The 17998-nt window shown below is 44.1% G+C and overlaps 1 protein-coding gene across 5 annotated transcripts in view; it reads right to left on the reverse strand.

The window, feature by feature from the left end:
• Positions 1-6235: 6235 nt before the first annotated feature.
• The window catches only part of LOC146295847 (plectin-like), a 61367-nt gene continuing 49604 nt past the window's right edge, over positions 6236-17998 (reverse strand). For all 5 annotated transcript variants that reach the window (XM_084697031.1, XM_084697029.1, XM_084697030.1 and 2 more), the window contains 2 exons: positions 13438-16779; positions 6236-13122 (listed from right to left, as the gene is read on the reverse strand). In XM_084697031.1, coding sequence (XP_084553157.1) covers positions 6940-13122; positions 13438-16779 — 9525 coding nt within the window. In that variant the 3' untranslated portion in view covers positions 6236-6939. The remainder of the gene's footprint in view (positions 13123-13437; positions 16780-17998) is intronic.

The following is a 17998-nucleotide window of genomic DNA, read 5'->3' on the forward strand; positions in this document are numbered from 1 at the left end:
CAATCATCTCAATTCAAGGCACTGTGGATAACAGACATTGCTACATGTATAGTAATGTCATCTTCAACTTTTTCAACTTAAAATTAATTGACAAAACAGAGAAATAAGCAGTGTATTCACAGATACAGAGAACTGTTCCTTACCTTGTGTTGGTGTGCAAGTCTACTGTCTGTCAACAAGAGTTCTAGAGTGTCAGTCTTTCGTAGGGCAGACGTGATCTCTGACTTCTCATCTCAGTAAAAGTTACTTTCCTTGGGCTCTTATACAGATATACCAGGAACAGACACACCCTCTTTCAGGAAAGACCTGCTTTGACTTCATTGGCCAGCCGCCAGAATTCCAGAAATGTCCCTGCATTTTCTTGTGTGTGCATATCTGCAACTTGGCTTACAGTTTATTGTTAGGGGCACTGCATTGCACTGTCCAATAGCATATGGTATAACAAAGCAAAATCTATACTTTTACATCTATAACCTGGTGTGGTGATCAGCAGCAAATCCAACATTCCGTCTTTGTAGATTCCTATCTTAGGAATGTCTGAGTTGTGACAATAGAATCCCTCATTGGTGATAGGAGAGGATCTCTCTACTCCCTGATAGGAGAGCTTTGTATTTGTGTAACAACATTCTTGAGGCAGATTATTGCCTAACTGACGTAACCTACAAGTTCACAAGAATTTCCTGAAACTCACTGTCAATGTAAACTGGCTATCAACCACAAAAGACTCTTAAGAGGGGATTAGTAAGGCGGATTCAATTGAGTGATTCTAAAGCTGAAACCTCAGAGCAGAAGCAGGTGTAGGGTTTAGAGTATGAGATGAGGACGGACTGACCTCATACTTGCGCCCTCACGTCTAAAGTATGTGTTTTCTCACCTTGTCATCACAAACACACTTATGCAGACAAGATGTTGCACACACAACCTGGAATAAACACTGTGTAACTTGTCTGATTTGAACTCCTCATCTTCATTTCACCGCCCCCATGTTTCCCTTGGCTGGTATTCTGTAAGGCTGAGAGGCAGGGCGTGGACCCAAGCCTTCCAGCACAAGCAACAGGCTGTCGAGGAACAAAGGTGAACATTTCACTAGAATACCTCGGTATTCACAGATAAACTCTAATTAGCAGTAGGAACATGACATCTCACACCATCACGTGACTTAGGCTGAATGGGGATTTTTGTGTCTTACTGTGTTCTGTTTTGCACTATTTTTGGGTCTGTGATAAAACAAGTGATGAATTATGCTTTCACGTAATCCTTAATCCCTAGATGGAAAATTTGAAGAAAAAAAAATCATAAAAGGCATGTTTTGAGTGGAAAGGAGAGCAGCTTGTAGTGTTCATGGATTATTGATTACTGTATGGGACCATGTACCAGTTACTTAACTGAAAATGGTATTACTGCCAAATAATAATGTGGATGTGAAATGATTCTTTAGAAAGCCAATTTCGTTGGTAATGCTTGTTGATTCATTTCAGGTTTGGTTTTGGCACCAAACCTGATAGGGCTTGCTGTCATATGAACTGGAGCATAACCAAAACCCAGCTAGAACTGAAAGAAACTTGCTCTGTTCAGTTTCTTTTTCTCATTTTCATGCTTGAAGTGCAAAAAGTAATTAGACGTTTGTGATAAACAGCTGCAATGTCTTTGCTTCTTTCAGTTCCGAAGAATCTGATGACTTGGAATGTGTCATGGGATGTGTCCATTAACATGTGTTAATGCCTGTTAATGTTGCTGTCAAACCAGTAACATGAAGCCCCCATTCATTCACTTCTTTTGCTAAATCAGTTGTGAAATCAATCTATTTGTCACCTACAGTGTCTTTAGAAACATCACTTTTTCCATACTTTGTTTTTTTTAAGAAATGAAAAAAGGAAAAAAGGAAATGCCTTTTTCATTTATCAATTCATACACAATCTATAAATCTATCAATTCATGGTGACAAATTGGAAGCATGTTTTATACTTTTTTCAAAACGTGTGAAGAGGCTTTATTCAGTACTTTGAAGAAGTCCTTTTGGCAGTGATTCAATTGTTGGGTTGGGCAACATGGAGAAAAGCAGTTTGTACTGTTCATACATGCAGATCCTCATAAATTCTTAGATGACATGATAGATCATGATTATTTTGTCCCGTGGGGAAATTCAGGTATCTCTAACAGTTGTCATACCAACAACAATATGGGTAGCCTCAGGACCCTCAAGGACCCTCAAGGACCCTCAAGGACCCTCAAGGACCCTCAAGGACCCTCAAGGACCCTCAAGGACCCTCAAGGACCCTCAGGACCCTCAAGGACCCTCAAGGACCCTCAAGGACCCTCAAGGACCCTAAGAGATCTCTCAAAACCAGTCCGGCAATGTGTCTCTGTGTGTGTGTCTGTGTGTGTGTCTGTGTGTGTGTCTGTGTGTGTGTCTGTGTGTTGGTGTTGCTGTGTGTGTGTCTGTGTGTGTGTCTGTGTGTGTGTCTGTGTGTTGGTGTTGCTGTGTGTGTGTCTGTGTGTGTGTCTGTGTGTGTGTCTGTGTGTGTGTCTGTGGGTCGCTGTGTGTCTGTGTGTGTGTCTGTGTGTGTGTCTGTGTGTGTGTCTGTGTGTGTGTCTGTGGGTCGCTGTGTGTCTGTGTGTGTGTCTGTGTGTGTGTCTGTGTGTTGGTGTTGCTGTGTGTGTGTCTGTGGGTCGCTGTGTGTCTGTGTGTGTGTCTGTGTGTTGGTGTTGCTGTGTGTGTGTCTGTGGGTCGCTGTGTGTGTCTGTGTGTGTGTCTGTGTGTTGGTGTTGCTGTGTGTGTGTCTGTGGGTCGCTGTGTGTCTGTGTGTGTGTCTGTGTGTTGCTGTGTGTGTTTGTCTGTGGGTCGCTGTGTGTCTCTGTGTGTGTGTCTGCGTGTTGGTGTCGCTGTGTGTGTCTTAGTGTCGCTGTGTGTGTGTGTGTCTCTCTCTGTGTGTGTGTGTGTCTTACTGCTAAAAGCCTCTACCATTTAGAAGCATTCCCATAGCATTATGTTGTCCCATTGTAGCTCCCTAATTAACATATTATGGTAACTAAGTCTAAATAGCTCTTTGTGATATACTCACCTAGTTGATGCATCACTAACGGAAACATACATAAAAAATTAATTTCAGACAAACCGTTGAAGTTGACACCGCTAATGGATCTTGAAACCAGACATATGTACTTAAAGACTAACTGAACTAAATGTGCCACGCCTAGGTCTTCTACACCAGTCTGGCTGCTGTTCTCAGCATCTCCGGAGTATTAGGGGAATTGGCAGCACCTGTGTCTTGTTTATTAATTTAGTATTCAAGTCCCTGTTTGTGTTTTATCCTGTGCGCAGTCTTGTTCTTTCGTAGTTCAGTCTGAGTGTTGGTAAAAACTCTAGTTTGTCCCAACCGTGTCATGACCTAAGCCTGTCTTTACAACCTTATCTAGGTTGAAACTGTGATCCAGCCTTTCCCTGAGGTAGGGCGTTCTCATATAGAGCACCACTTCTCTGGAACAAATTACCTGTCACAATTATAATTACCTGTCTCAATTAAGGAGGCTGATACTGTTTTGACATTTAAAACTAGATTTAAAACGTTCTTGTTTAGTCAATTCTATGATTGTTAAAGGTAAGTATGTGTGTACTTTCTATGTAAACCTGGGGTGTGCGTTTGCCTATGTGTGTATCACATGTAACTTTTAAATTGTAATTTTAGCTTATGTTCACACTGCCCATCTAGATGTTACAAATAAAGTAAACCTGTTATTGTATATTGTTACTGTTATAGTTCTGTTGCTGTATATTGTTATTGTTATAGTTGTTACTAGTTGGAGACAATGGGGGACTGGTTGTTTTCACCCTTATTAAACTTATTTTAGAGTTATTTCCCCTGGAACAGATTTCATGTTCCAACCAAGGGGGGCTGTCGCTGTCTTGGTGTGTGGGGCTGCATCACATACCCTCTTAGCTTTGTTAAATTGCTGCACTAGTCCACACTTGACCGGTGGGGATCTCATTCTACTATGACTGTTATGACTGTAACTGTCCCGCCCCCTCACATTCCCTGTGGGGTGGGGGGTTTGAGCTGTCAGGACCTGCCTGGTCATCGGTCTACCAACGCTGGACCAGGTCGCCTACCAGAACCCAGTCTCCATGACGGGCAACAGCGAGTTTCCCGGTCCCATCCAACGTCTATAAAGCCGGACAATAGATTTTGGTGTTTCAAAACCCTTTGACACTGTATGACTATGTTTAGCTTGTGTTCTGCTCCTCTCTCTTACCAACCGTCTCTGGAGGAGAGGATCCCCCTCTGAATTGCCCCTTCCAAGGTTTCTTCAATTTTTTTTCTCCCAGAGTTTTTCCTTGTCTTCCTTGAGGGTTTAGGTTGGTTGAGGGGCAGTTCAGTATGTGAAACCCTCTGTGACATGCTTGCGTGTAAAAAGGGCCATACAAATACATTTGATTTGACTGAGTCTGAATACGCTCTGCTCTTGTATCAAACCCGTGTAGCCATCATTACACCCAGCTGCATGCCTCGTAAATACTATACCTGTGGTAACTTAGCCAAAGACACGGACCACGAAGAAGGATAACAAGTGGTAGCTTTATATAGAAGAGCCAGAAAGCACCATTACAACAATACCTATTCAAGATATGCCAGAATATATTGATTTATTTTTCACCATCCTCATGGTTTTGTTTGCAGGTACTTATTATATTGTGTTGATGTGGTCAGATCAGTTGGTGTTTATTTTTCTAAATTATTAATATGAGGCTTAGGGGGAGAGGAAATAAAATTGTAATCAGCAATAAAAAACTGTTACAAGGACAAACTGGTGATTCAATTTAAGTGGATGTCTACATGAAAGCGGGGAGTCTGAACTTGAATGACAGATGTACAAAGCCATCCAGATCTAATTTCTTTGAATGTAATTTCTGTTTCACACAGTTAGGCGTGTCTAGCCTTGTTGTGTTGGCAGCTCCTGTCTAGGACACGTTTCTCTTTCAGTCTCCATTCAAGAGGCTAAGACTGGCACGATCCGCCTTGCAATGACACTTTATGCAATTTAATGTTCAACTGAAATGTGGTAAAAAAAAAAAAAAGGTGGAACTGCGTGTATAGAATGTGTGTTATACATTCGCAGTCTGTGAATAGGAATTAAGAGTGAGTGGAAAATCATGTCTCGTTGTTTAACACCTTGTGTTCTCGTCACTAGTTTGTACAAATTCCACATTATTAACAATGCTTAATGCACCATATCCTACAAACTACTTTAAAATGGCAAAGACAAAGACACCAATGAAGTAACTGTTCACCATTTTTATAGCATCCTTTCAACCGAATGATTAAACATGCAAAGCAAAAATATCATATGAAAACATGGACATTTATCAAATAATGATTTACAAAGACAACAGGGCACTGAAATGACTGGTTCTGGATGCAGGAAGTGACAATGCTTAATACGTCAACTAAGTATGCTCTTGAATGCTAACATGACTATTGAATGGATCCTATAATGCAGTGATCCTCAGAGCTAAGAGAAGAATGTACTTTTCAGTGAAGAATCAATCAATTTACACAACAACAACTGTACCACCTAAACATTTTAGCATCTCATTGATACACTGACTATTGAACAGTGTAAAAAGACTTCATGTGGTATTCAGGACTAAATGACTATGTACATCAGCAAGCAGAACTTGAGTATAATGTTATCCATATTTAGTGAGTGATTTGAGTAAAGATTGTCTTCTGATTGTTTGCAAACTAGTTTTGGGAAGTGTGTGTAGTCTTGAATGGTCCTGATACAGAAGCAAATGAACATATCAAAACAGCAGTTGAGAGGATTGGATCTGAAATACAAAGACCATAAAACAGTTAATAAATAAGGTGATAAGAAGATTTGGCAACACACAAAAGCTCAAATGACCTACTTAACCTAAGTGTTGCTTTAAACATTTTAAATTGGTAAGATTTCAGGCATCAAAGAATGAGTACAGGACATACAATTGTATGTAGTTGTGTTCAAGAAAAATAGTGAAGATTCAAATTCATGGAGGAAAGAATTTTACACAAAATGATGAGACGTAATAAAACTTACACTTGTGTGCAGATAGTCAACAGGCTTGATGTTGTAATCCCACATTTCGTTGTAATCTTGGGTTTTGAGATGAGACAGACGGGGAGAATCTGTGGTAATCTGATGTTCTCACTCTTCAACGTGTGACATATTGTCCCCTTAACATGAGCATCACTTTGACTTAGTCAGTCTAATATGTTTATTTTAAAGCTGCTGATTTACATTCTTGAATCTCACAATGCTAATATTTGACCCAGTACAACTACCATGTCTTGTGATTAGAAGCTCTGTCTCCTGAAGTTTAGAAATTACTTTCTTCTACTAAATATACACATACAAGGGTATCTTTTTAACCACTTTCATATCCAATTTCATTTATCATAGAAAAACTTAATCTCATGTAATTCTTTCTGTGCTGAAATAACAAAACACACACAGTATCTCAAAATATTGACGGATAACTCGAACAGTCTATGTTACAAGTAACAGTAGACTTGAAAATAGAAAATATTACAATTTTCCATTTAAAATGTTGTCAACAATATATAAGTTGAATTACTTAAAAGACAGCTTGAATACAAGTATTCTATAAAGGATAGTGAATTTAAAAATGACCTCAGACTACACAATTTAAAACAGAACAGAAAATAACATAACAATTATATATTATTATAGAAACCAGGTTGAATAATTAACTGCAAAGCTCCAAAACAATCACATGCAGAAGAAAAAATGAAAAAAAACGTTTTCTTCTATGGATGGCTTGGCACCTCAAGAGCTCTGTGGTTATATTGTGTTAAATATCCATCTTCATAACAGCAGCGACTGCCTCATACTAGTAATGCTGCTAGGATCCGTGCTGGCTCATCAGGGTTCCCTCCATGCCTAGTAACGCCGGGTGTAACTCGGGGAACTGTAGGAGGAGGAGGACGTGAACGTTGTGGAAAATCCTGAACTTGAGGCATCAAAACTCCCTCGTCTGGAGCCACTCCTCGATCCAGACCGCGAACCAGTGGCTGAGCTTGAACCACTAACACTGTAGGGGCTGTAAAGGCGTTTACTGGACTGAGATGAGGCTTCTAGCAGGCGTAGAGCAGAGCCCTCCTCCATCATGCTCCGGTCCATGGCGTCCTTGTAGGAGATCTTGAGCTTGGTTTTGGGGCAGGTGAGGTATTTGGAGTATCCGCTGACATCTCGTAGCTTCTGGGCCGTCCTTGCGTCTAAGGTTCCCTTCTTGATAGCCTCGTCCAGCGGAACTCTTGTGGATGTTTCTGGTTCAATCAAGCCTCCTGTGAGATATTGGACTTCCAGGAACCGTTGGCCAGCTTCGTAGTACAGCCAGCCCTTCTTCAGCGCCTGGCCTGCGGACATTTTGGCTTCAGTTCTGGGATCCTCAAATCCATTGAAGGCCTTCTGCGCGAGGCTGATACGGTCAACCATAATCTTGTCCACCAGTCCTTTGTTCACTGCATCCGCAACCGTGAACTTCTCTCCCGTGTTCGGATCAATGATGCCTCCTGTGCACGCCTGGGCCTCCAGTAACCTCTGACCTGTGATGTTGTCCACAAGGTTTCGGTGCATGGCCTCCGTGACAGACACCTTCTCCAGTGTGTCCGTGTCCAGGATTCCAGCCACGGGGCCGGTCTCCTCTGTCGGGTCGTTCCATGTAGTTGCCGGTGTTTTGATGGAAGGGACCGGGCTCATGGAGTAGGAGGCAGTCGATCCAAAAGAGGAGGACCGCGACCTGCTGCCACTGGTGTTCCCAGAGAGCATGTCAGCAAACTCTGTGATGGACAGAGTGCCTGCACGGTATTGATCCACAGCAGACTGATCGATGAGGCCCTTTGAGATGGTCTCATCAATGTCATACTGCCGGCCAGACCTTCTGTCAATGATCATGGACTTCACGACGCCATCCGATGAGGATATGGTAATCTCTTCCCACTCGCATTCCTGCTCAGCAAGCTCGAGGTAGGTCTGGTGATCAATGAGCCCTTTGCGATACGCCTCGTAAACAGACATCTCCTTGCCTGTCTCAGGATCCACAATAACCACTCTACGTTTACGCACAGACGACTTGGAGGAAGTCTTCTTCTCCCGTTTCTTCTCCTTCATCAGTAAAAGTGCCAGTCCGGTTTCTGGGTGAATCATGCAGCGCTCCATCAGCTGCAGGTATGTGAGGTTCTCCTCGGTGTTAGGGTCAAAGAAACCTTTAGTGTCGTCAGAAGGGTCGGTGAGGATCTCGTTCATCTCCTTGTCGAATAGGCCACGTTTGTAGGCCATCTCAACGGGCAAGCGATGGCTTTCCTCCGGATCAATGATGCCACCAGTGGCAATTTGGGCTTCCAACAGTCGAATGCCATGGTCTTTTAGAATGAGTCCCTTTTTCATCGCCTGAAAAAGAGAGATAATCTTGCCAGAGTAGGGGTCCTTGTAGCCTGTTACAGCACGTTCGGCAGAGAGAAGCTTATCTTTGAACTCTGGACCCACAATGCCCATCTTAACAGCTTCGCTGACATTAAGCTTCAAGTTCTTTATTGGGTCGATAACATATCCTGTTGCGGCCTGGGCCTCAAGAAGTTCAAACGCAGTTCCTGGTCTTATCATGTTCTTTTTCATTGCTTGATATATCGACAGGTAATCTTTGCTTGATTCTACATACACCCCCGCAATGCAGCTGCTGCCTTCAAGGTACTTCTTTACTTGTCTGCTGACCTCCTCCACTGTGATAAGTCCCTCTAAGAGGTCATCATACGTCTTCTGGCTGATAATCTGAGAGCACAGTAGCTCATCCAGGGTGACTTGTTTTCTGAGCCCCTTAAAAAGCAGCTTTCTGTCTGCCAGTGAGAGCAACAGCAAGCCGCTCTCTTTATCTGCTTTGCATCTCTTCAGTAGCTGGGCATAGGTGGTTTTCTCATCTGTGGTTGGTTCAGTGTAAGCTTGCACATCCCCAGTAGGGTGCATTAGTCTGTCATGTGTTTCTTTGTTGATATAACCACGTTGGGTGGCAACATCCGTGGGAAGATGGAAGTAGTATTCTGGATCCATGATGCCTCCAGTGGCCACCTGAGCTTCCAGTAGCCTCAGGGCATAGTCTTCAGGAATTAGGTCTTTCTTCATTGCTTGGAAGACAGAAATCACTTTTCCACTGTAAGGATCCTTGTAGCCAGTGACTGCCCTCTCAGCAGAAAGAAGCTTATCGTGGAGCTCAGGGCCAACCAGCCCTTTGCGTACAGCCTCATCCACAGTCAACAACTGATCCTTTACTGGGTCGATGATGAATCCAGTTGCTGCTTGGGCCTCAAGGAGACTGATAGCTATATTTGGCTTGATGAGCCCTCTCTGCATGGCCTGGTAAATGCTGATCTTGGATGGGGAATCTGACAAAATCCCGGCAATACATCCAGTACCAAAGAGATACTGCTTCACTGAAGGCATTTCCATCACCTCACGAATGGTGACCTTTTCTTGCTTCAACAGGTTATACGTTTGAAGGTCAATGATTCTGGAACTGTAAAGGTCCTCAATTGTGACTCTCCTTCTAATCACATCACAGGACATGGTCTGTTCTGTCTTAATAATTTCTCGTTGTACAATCATTTCTATGATTATGATGATCATTCTGTCTTTTGTCAGCTGCCCAGAACGATACTGTTCCATTAATCTTTGCTTTTCTTCTTCTGGAAGCAAATTCGACCTCATGATGTCCCACAATGTCATACTCCTGCCTGCAAAACTCTCATGGGGTATATCTACTTGAGTGTTTGATAAGTCTGTCTGTGCCTGTTCTTCTGTGTACACGTGGGGCGTTTCCTCCGAAAGAACTTTGGCCTTTGATAGGGGCAGGAAGCACAGACCAGTGTCAGGGTCCCTAATGCATTTCGCCTGCAGTTGTTTGTATGTGGAACTTGTGTTTGTGTTGGGATCAGAGAACCCTTTGACATCTCCTGGGGGGTCACTAAAGGTTTTGGCCATTTGTTTGGTTAAATAGCCTCGCTGGAAAGCCACATCAACAGGGACTCTGTGGCTACTAACTGGATCTATAACACCTCCAGTGGCGACTTGGGCCTCTAAAAGGGGGATAGCGTGTTCTCGTGGTACAAGCTCCTTATTCATGGCTTGGAATAAAGATATTGTGTTGCCTGTGTATGGGTCTTTATAACCTGTCACTGCCTTCTCAGCTGAGAGAAGCTTTTCATGAAGCTCAGGACCGACGACTCCAATCTTGACAGCATCGTCGACAGTGTACTTCTGGTTTTTGACGGGGTCAATTACAAAGCCGGTGGCAGCTTGTGCCTCGAGTAATGCAATTCCTGCGTTTTGACTCAGCACATTTGTTTTCATTGCTTGATAAATGCTTAATTTGTCTTTTGAATCTTCCATATAAATCCCTGCGATGCCGTCGGTGCCTTGTAGGTATTTCTTGACTGAATCCATGTCACTGATATCTTTGGGTTTCTTTTTCCCTTGTTTGAGTTGATCAAAGGTGGATTTATTAATGATGTTGGACTCGAGCAAAGCAGAGACGGTGACAGGTGCTCTGAGACCTTCAAAAGACACTTCGTCCTGTTTGTTGGTGTCCTTGTCTTCAATCATCGTGACAACAATTTTCATCATTTTCTCAATGGTCATGAATCCAGTTCTGTACAGTTGAATGAGCTCAATTCTTTTCTCCTCGGTGATGTACTGAGAGTGAATGATTTCCCAAATGGTGACTCTTCTTCCTTTGAAAGGTCCGTACTGTAACTCCAGAGTTGCGTGATTCAAGGCCTCTTTGGCTTGGGTATCAGAGATCTTAAGGCATTCTTCCTGACTTGATTTCATGGCTTTTTCAGAGAGAGGAAGCAACGGAAGACCAGAGTCTTTGTCAGCGACGCACCTTTTCAGCAGTTGTGCATAAGAGGAATACCCCTGCAACTCAGGATCATAGAACACTTTGGTTTCATCACTGTCCTTGTTCAACACATTATTCATCTCATCGCTGAAATAACCTCGTTTGCAGGCAACGTCGTGTGGCATGTGATAACTTTTGACAGGATCAATAATTCCTCCGGTAGCCAGCTGAGCTTCAAGCAGACGGACTCCATGATCTTTCTTTATCAGGTCTTTGTTCATTGCCTCAAAAAGAGAGACAGTGTTCCCACTGTAGGGATCCTTGTATCCCTGGACAGCCCTCTCAGCAGACAGAAGTTTTTCATGCAGTTCTGGGCCGACCAAGCCTGATTTAACAGCCTCATCCACAGTAGACTTCTCATTTTTAACAGGGTCAATAATAAATCCAGTACCTGCTTGTGCCTCAAGCAGATTCAGTGTAACCTCTGGTGAGATCATCTCTTTTTTCATAGCTTGATAGAATGACATTTTCTCGTTTGTAGACTCGTAGATCACTCCAGCAATGCTGTGCGTTCCCCTCAAAGCTTTCTTGACAGCGTCCATTTCTGAGATTTCTTTAATTGTTATTTTGCCATTTTGTAGCTTATTGAACAGGCCTTTGTTGATTATTTTAGAATCCAGAAGTTCAGAGGCAAGGACTGGGGTCCTGAGACCAGCTAAGCCATTTTCCTTATTTTTCTCTTTATCTTCCACGACCGTAATGACAATTTTGATTATTTTCTCCACTGTTATTTTCCCAGTTTTGTACTGAGATATCAAGTCCCTTCTCTGCTCTTCTGTGAAATACTCGGAGTTGATAATTTCCCAAATAGTCACAGTCTTCCCTTTGAATCGTCCAAAAGGTACCATAATGTTTGATTTGCTGAGCACATCTTTAGTCTCTTCATCCGTGCGAGGAATCTCGCTTTCAGCAGCTTTATCTGTGATCGGCAACAACAGCAATCCTGTTTCTGAATCTGTGACGCATCTTTCCAATAGCTGCTTGTAGGTGACAGTCTCCTGAGTGCTAGGGTCAATGAACAGTTTTGATTCATCAGAAGCTTCTGAGAGTTTCTTATTCATGTCAGCATCATATTGGCCTTGCTTGTAGGCTGTCTGGAGGGGGACACGATGGCTGTTGACAGGGTCAATGATTCCACCTGTTGCAATCTGAACATCTAGAAGTCTGATGGCCTGGTCTTTCTCAATTAGACCCTTTTTCATTGCTTCAAATATTGAGATCCTGGCTCCAGTGTAAGGGTCTTTGTAGCCTGTGACAGCCTTCTCTGCTGAAAGCATTTTGTTGTGAAGTTCTGGTCCTATTATTTCTTCCTTCACAGCTTCATCCACTGAGAGTGCTCTGTTTTTCACTGGGTCAATGATGTGCCCCGAGGCAGCCTGAGCTTCCAGGAGCATGACAGCAGTGCTTGGAGTAATTTTCTTCTCTTTCAAGGCCTGGTAAACAGTCATTTTTTGCTTTGATGGAGTCAAGACCCCTCCAACACAGTTCTGTCCCTTTAGACACGTTTTAACTTTCTCAGTTTTGCTCAAGTCTTGGACTTTGGCTTTGCCCTGTTTCAGCTTGTCAAATTCCTTCTTAGTCAGTATACCAATTTCATGGAGCCTGTTTGCTGGAACCTTTTCCCTTATCCCATCAAATGCCAGTGGCGATTCTCTCTTGCCATCTGTTTCCACAGAACCGTTTAAAACTTTCTTTGTAGTTTCCACTGTCAATACATTGCATGGATCTTCGGGGATCCCATCCGTTTGTATTTCAATTTCTTTCACGTCGGATGGGCTTGGTTTTTGAGCAACCTCGAGTTTCTGCAGCTTGTCTCTCAGATTTTGATTTTCTTCAGCCAGTAGCTTTTCTTGTTCAAGCTTTTTCTTCTGAAATTCGTCCATTTCTTTCTGCTTGATTAGCATCTCTTGCTCGGCATCCTTTTGCTTCTTCACGACAGCGTCCATGTTTGCCTTGAGTTTATTTTTCTCCTCTTCCATCTGTTTTATTTGACGCTCTTGATTTTCTTTGAGAGCCTTTGCCTTCTTGACTTCATCCTCAAACTCTTTTTCAAGCTTTCTTTTCTCACTCTCAATGAGCTTTTCTGTTTTTAGTAACGTTTCTTTCTCTGTGAAGAAAGACTGTTGGAGAAGGGCCTTTTCCTTCTTAATTTGCTCCTGATGGGCGTTGGCCATCTATTTAAAAAAGAGAGAGAGAGCATTAGTACAGAACACCATTTCTAGTTACAATCAAATTAGAAATAAATCGAAATAATATGAATTATATGATGCTTTATCAAGATATTTCTTGTTCAAGATCAAATGATAAACCAATTTCTGAACAGCATTTGTGATATGACATTCATGATGAATTGCTGGACATATGTTACTCTCAGTCTCTGCAATTCACATGAATAGTTATCCAGTTTACTTGTTAGTATTTGGGGGGAAGTTATTATATTAATATATCTGACAAATTTTTTCACAATATTCAATCCCATTTGACAATACCTCTTTGGATTTATTCTGTAAGTCTTCAGCCTCTTTTTTCAACCTGTCCTTTTCCTTCTGGAGGTCACTGATGGTTTTGCGAAGCTCGTCAGCCTCCTTGGTGCTCTGCATTCTCTGCACCTCTAGTTTCTCAACAACGACCTTATCTACAGTTTGATGCTCTGTCTCTTTTAATTTAGCCCTAATGTCATCTGCCTGTTTCTTGAATTTCTTAGCCTCCTCCTCTGCTTTCGACTGGGCGTCACTGAGCTGAGACACCCTCAGCTTCAGTTTATCAGCTTCTTCAGAAACTTCAAGCTGCCTCTTGCGCTCAACCTCTAATGATTTCTGGAAGACCTCAGTCTCCTTCTTAAGACGCTGTTGCATTTGCTGCTTGTCTTCTAGCAGTTTCTGGGCCTTCTCCTGGGCCTGTTCCTTCTGTCTCTGGAGCTCCTCTGCCTCAGATTTCAGTTTACTTGCCTCTTGGATGGCCTGCTTTTTTTCCTTTAGCATTTTGTCCGCTAGCACCCTCTGTTGGTCAAGGTCTGCCTCTGCAGTCTGCCTCTGCCTCGCTGCCTCTTGAGCCTCAATGCTGAGTCTGGCTGCCTCTTCTGCCAGTTTCCTCATGTTCTCTGCTTCCTCCGCCAGCAACTTCTGAGTGCTGTCTTTATCTTTTTGTAAGAGCTGCTTGTTCTCCTCCTCGATTCTCAGCTTCAGTTTGACCAGGTCCTCCATCTGAATCTTGACTTTGCGTAACTCTTCCTCCACCTGGGCTCTCTGTTTTACCGCATCACCGACTTCACTTTTCAACCTCTGCAGCTCCTCGTCGAGAACACATTTCTGCTTGTCGGTCTCGTCCAGTTGCAGTTTCACCTTAGACAGCTCCTTCTCGACTTGAGACTTCTGTTTGACGGTTTGTTCAGCTAGTTTTTTGTACTTGGCCATCTCCGTCTCCGCCTGTTTCCTCTGCGCCAAAGCTTCTGCCTCTGCCTTGGCTCTGCTGGAGGCCTCCTGCTCTGCCTCCCTCCTCAGTCTCTCAGCGTCCTGTTGTGCTTTGGACTGTTTGGCGGCTTCAGCCTCGGCAGCCTGCTTTTGCTTTTCAGCATCTTCTGCTTTCTGGCGGAGTAAAACAGCCTCTTTCTCTGCTTTCTCCGCGGCCTTCTCGGCGGCTTGAGACAGTTTCTTAGCCTCGTCAAATTCCTTTTTGAGCTTCTCTTGAGCGAGAGTGTCTTCTTTCTGCTTGGTGAGAACGTCAAGCACGTTCTTTTCTGCAGAGCTGCATTTCTGGGCCGTCTCTTTGGCCAGGAGAATCTGCTTTTCCGCCTGCTTGTCGGCCTCCTCTTTCTGCTGGTTGGCCTCGGAGACCTTCTGTTTGAGACGCTCCACCTCATTCTGGGCTGCCTTGCATTGCCGTGCAGCTTCCTGCTCTGCGGCCGTGATCTTCTTCAGCTTCACCTCGGCTTCTTTCCTCTTGGCTTCCTCCTCCAAAGCCAGCTTTCTGAGTTTCTCAGCCTCCTCCTCAGCTTTGACTTTGCTCTTCTGCGTGTCGTCTGCAACGCTTTTCAGCTTGCTCAGTTCAAGCTCCAGACCTTGCTTGCCTGTTGAGGCTTTCTGAAAGTTGAGTTTGATGATTCGGATCTCCTCTTCAACCACTCTCCTCTGATTGAGGGTTTCCTCCACCAGTTTCTTTTGCCTTTCCAGTTCAGAATCAGAAGACTTCTTAAGCTGGTTGATCTTCTCCTCGATGTCTCGCTTGTGCTGAGACGCTTGGTCCTCTAAGACCTTCCTCTGATATGCTTCTTCTTCAGCTCTCCTTTTGAGTCGTTCATTTTCCTCTTCTTTTTCCTTCACAGCGATCTCGGCCTCTGTTTTCAGGCGAGTTGCTTCATTAATGGCGGCAAGCTTCTCCTTTAGAACCTTCTCAGCTTCGGCTCGTTGTCTGGCGGCCTCTTCCTCAGCCGCCTGCCTCTGTATCTTTGCTTCCTCCACATCTGATCGTAGTCTGGTTGCCTCCTCGGCAAGCTGTCTCATTTTTGCAGCTTCAGATTCAAGTAGCTGTTTGCTTTTTTCTGTGTTGGACATGGCCTCCTTTTCAGTTTTGATCTTGATCTGGAGAAGAACGTCCATTTCTTTTCTCACCTTCGCCAGTTCGTCTTCCAACTGTTTTCTTTGTTTCATGGCTGCTTCTACTTCGCGTTTCAGGCGCTGGAGTTCCTCGTCCAACAGACCCCGTTGCTGCTCGGCGTGTTCGAAGTCGGCTCTGAGGCGGATCAGCTCTTGCTCCGCAGACAGTTTCTGCTGGGCTATCCCCTCCGCAAACCTCCTCTGCTTCTCCAGTTCCTTCTCCGCCATCTCCTTCAGCTTGAGGGCAGCTTCCTCTGCTTTGGCCCGTTTATTGGCCTCTTGTTCAGCCGCCTCTTTCTGCTTCTCTGCCTCCTCCTGGGCCTGGCTCTTCTTGTGGGCGTCTTCCTCCGCTTGGAGCCGCAGGCGAAGAGCCTCGTTGGCTTTCTGTCTCCATTTCTCCAGTTCCCTTTGAGCTTCCTCCCTGGCCTTGTTGGCCTCGTCTTGTTTCTTCTTGAGCTGCTCTGCCTCCACCTGCAGCTGCATCACCGTTCCCTGTTCCTGCCTCAGCGACGCCTCCAGCCGTGTCGCCGCCTCGCTGCCCTGGCTCTGCAGCTCTGTGGCGGCGCTCTTCTGCGCCACCTCCTCCGCCACTTGTATCTGCCGCAGCTTCTCCACCTCCGCTTGCTTCATGCGTCGCTCGGCCTCCTCGGCTTGCATTTTGAACTTCTGCAGGTCGTCCAGTGCTGCCTGCTTGATCCGGGCGGCCTCCTTCTCGCTCTCGGACTTGCGTTTCAGCTCCTCCTCCGCGACACGCTTCTTCTGTGTCTCTTCGTTCACCTGCCTGCGAAGTCTCTCCGCCTCCTCCTGGGCGGTCTTCCTGAGCCTGTCAGCCTCAGCAGCTTGATCTCGGAGCTGCTGCAGCTCGGACTCGGCCGAGGTCTTCTGCGTCATGGTGGTCTGCAGCTGCAGCCTGATGCTGAGGATCTCTTCCTCGATCCTGGTTTGACTGAACAGCGCCTCGTCCACCTGCTGGCTCTTGGACTTGATCTCTTGCTCTGACAGGTTCTTCAGTTTGTGCAGCTCCTGCTGTACATTCTGCTTTTGTTTCTCGGCGTCCACGGCTGCGACTTCCCTCCTGCTCACCTCCTCCTTCATTTTTGACTTTAGCTCCTGTGCTTCTTGTTCTGCCCTGGCGACAGCTTTGGAATGCGCCTCAGCTAACTGCTTTTGCTTCTCTAACTCAGCTTGTATCACCGCCATCTTTCTTCTCTCCTCTTCCTTTAGTTGTTCAGTAGCTTTCTGTTAGTGGAAGTAAAATATAAAGGGAAATACAAATGTTATGTGTTAGATGTACAGTGTTAGAATATATAAAAAGTTTCAGTTTGAATTAGTACATGTAGATACTTTTTAAATACATGAACAGTTAAGACTAGTTTTATACTATGAAGAAATATTAAAAGGGAGAGAGAGAGAGATAAAAAGCTGTTGAAATAATCTGGTCACATCCACTTAATGTATGGCACACAGAACGAGCATACGTCACAACACAACACATAATTTGGGGTCTTGAATGGTATCATGCAGGTATTCTTCCTTCAGGTTTTATAGGAAACCTGTCACTCTTGATCAAAATAGTCAGAACTAATTATGGTTCCACTTTCGATCTGGTCTTTGACTTAAATAGACTGAATATCAATCTGGAGATCTCCATAGAGACACTAACTGTCCTTGAGGAGACAAAAACGCCTTGTGTCCAATTTGATGACAGAAACAGTATTCCAAGAGCAGACGTATCTTCAGGTAGAACGTCAGTGAACTGGTGGTTGTGAATGAAACACAGGATGGAGACGCCAGGGGATGACTGATACATGTAGAGGGGGTATTCAAATACCTGATGCTTTGAGGATTATTCATCTTTTAAGCGCCCAAACATGATTAATATTCACCGTGACAAAGCACTGGCGAGCAGTTTGAAGAAGCAGACAAAATGCAGGTTAGAAAAAGGGGGAAAGCTAAAGTTTCATTTGAAAAAAATATGGAATTTGAAAGAATGAAATCTGATGCAGTCAGTCAGTCAGATGAAGTCATCCCAGTCACCAGACAACAGAGAGAAAAGTGGTGCGCAGGGAACTGATTTCTACAGGAGAAAATTACAAATAATAGTGCGGGAAAGGGGAGCACTTAGAAAACAAACATGATTGAATGGTGAGACTGATGCTGGTTCCAGACTGAAGACAGATAGATCACTAGCGCGTGTAAGCAGGTGATAAATGACACACCTATGAACCACAGTCTGAAGGTAGGGAGGGACAGCCACTGTTCAGGAGCCCAAACACTCCACATTACTCTGTCCACTTTCACCACAGACCCCATTAACTTCAAACAAGAGTGAACTCTTTCCCAGATGCATATGATACTGCATACATTAATATTGAGTGAATTAGTGTATTTTCCTTGCGGTTGTTAAGTTAAGTGTAAAGTTAAGTTAAGTGTTAAGCAGCTGTTACAGGTAGTGTAG

Source organism: Hypomesus nipponensis, chromosome 4, assembly GCF_054491055.1.
Source record: "Hypomesus nipponensis isolate SF chromosome 4, ASM5449105v1, whole genome shotgun sequence".
Taxonomy (NCBI): Eukaryota; Metazoa; Chordata; class Actinopteri; order Osmeriformes; family Osmeridae; genus Hypomesus; species Hypomesus nipponensis.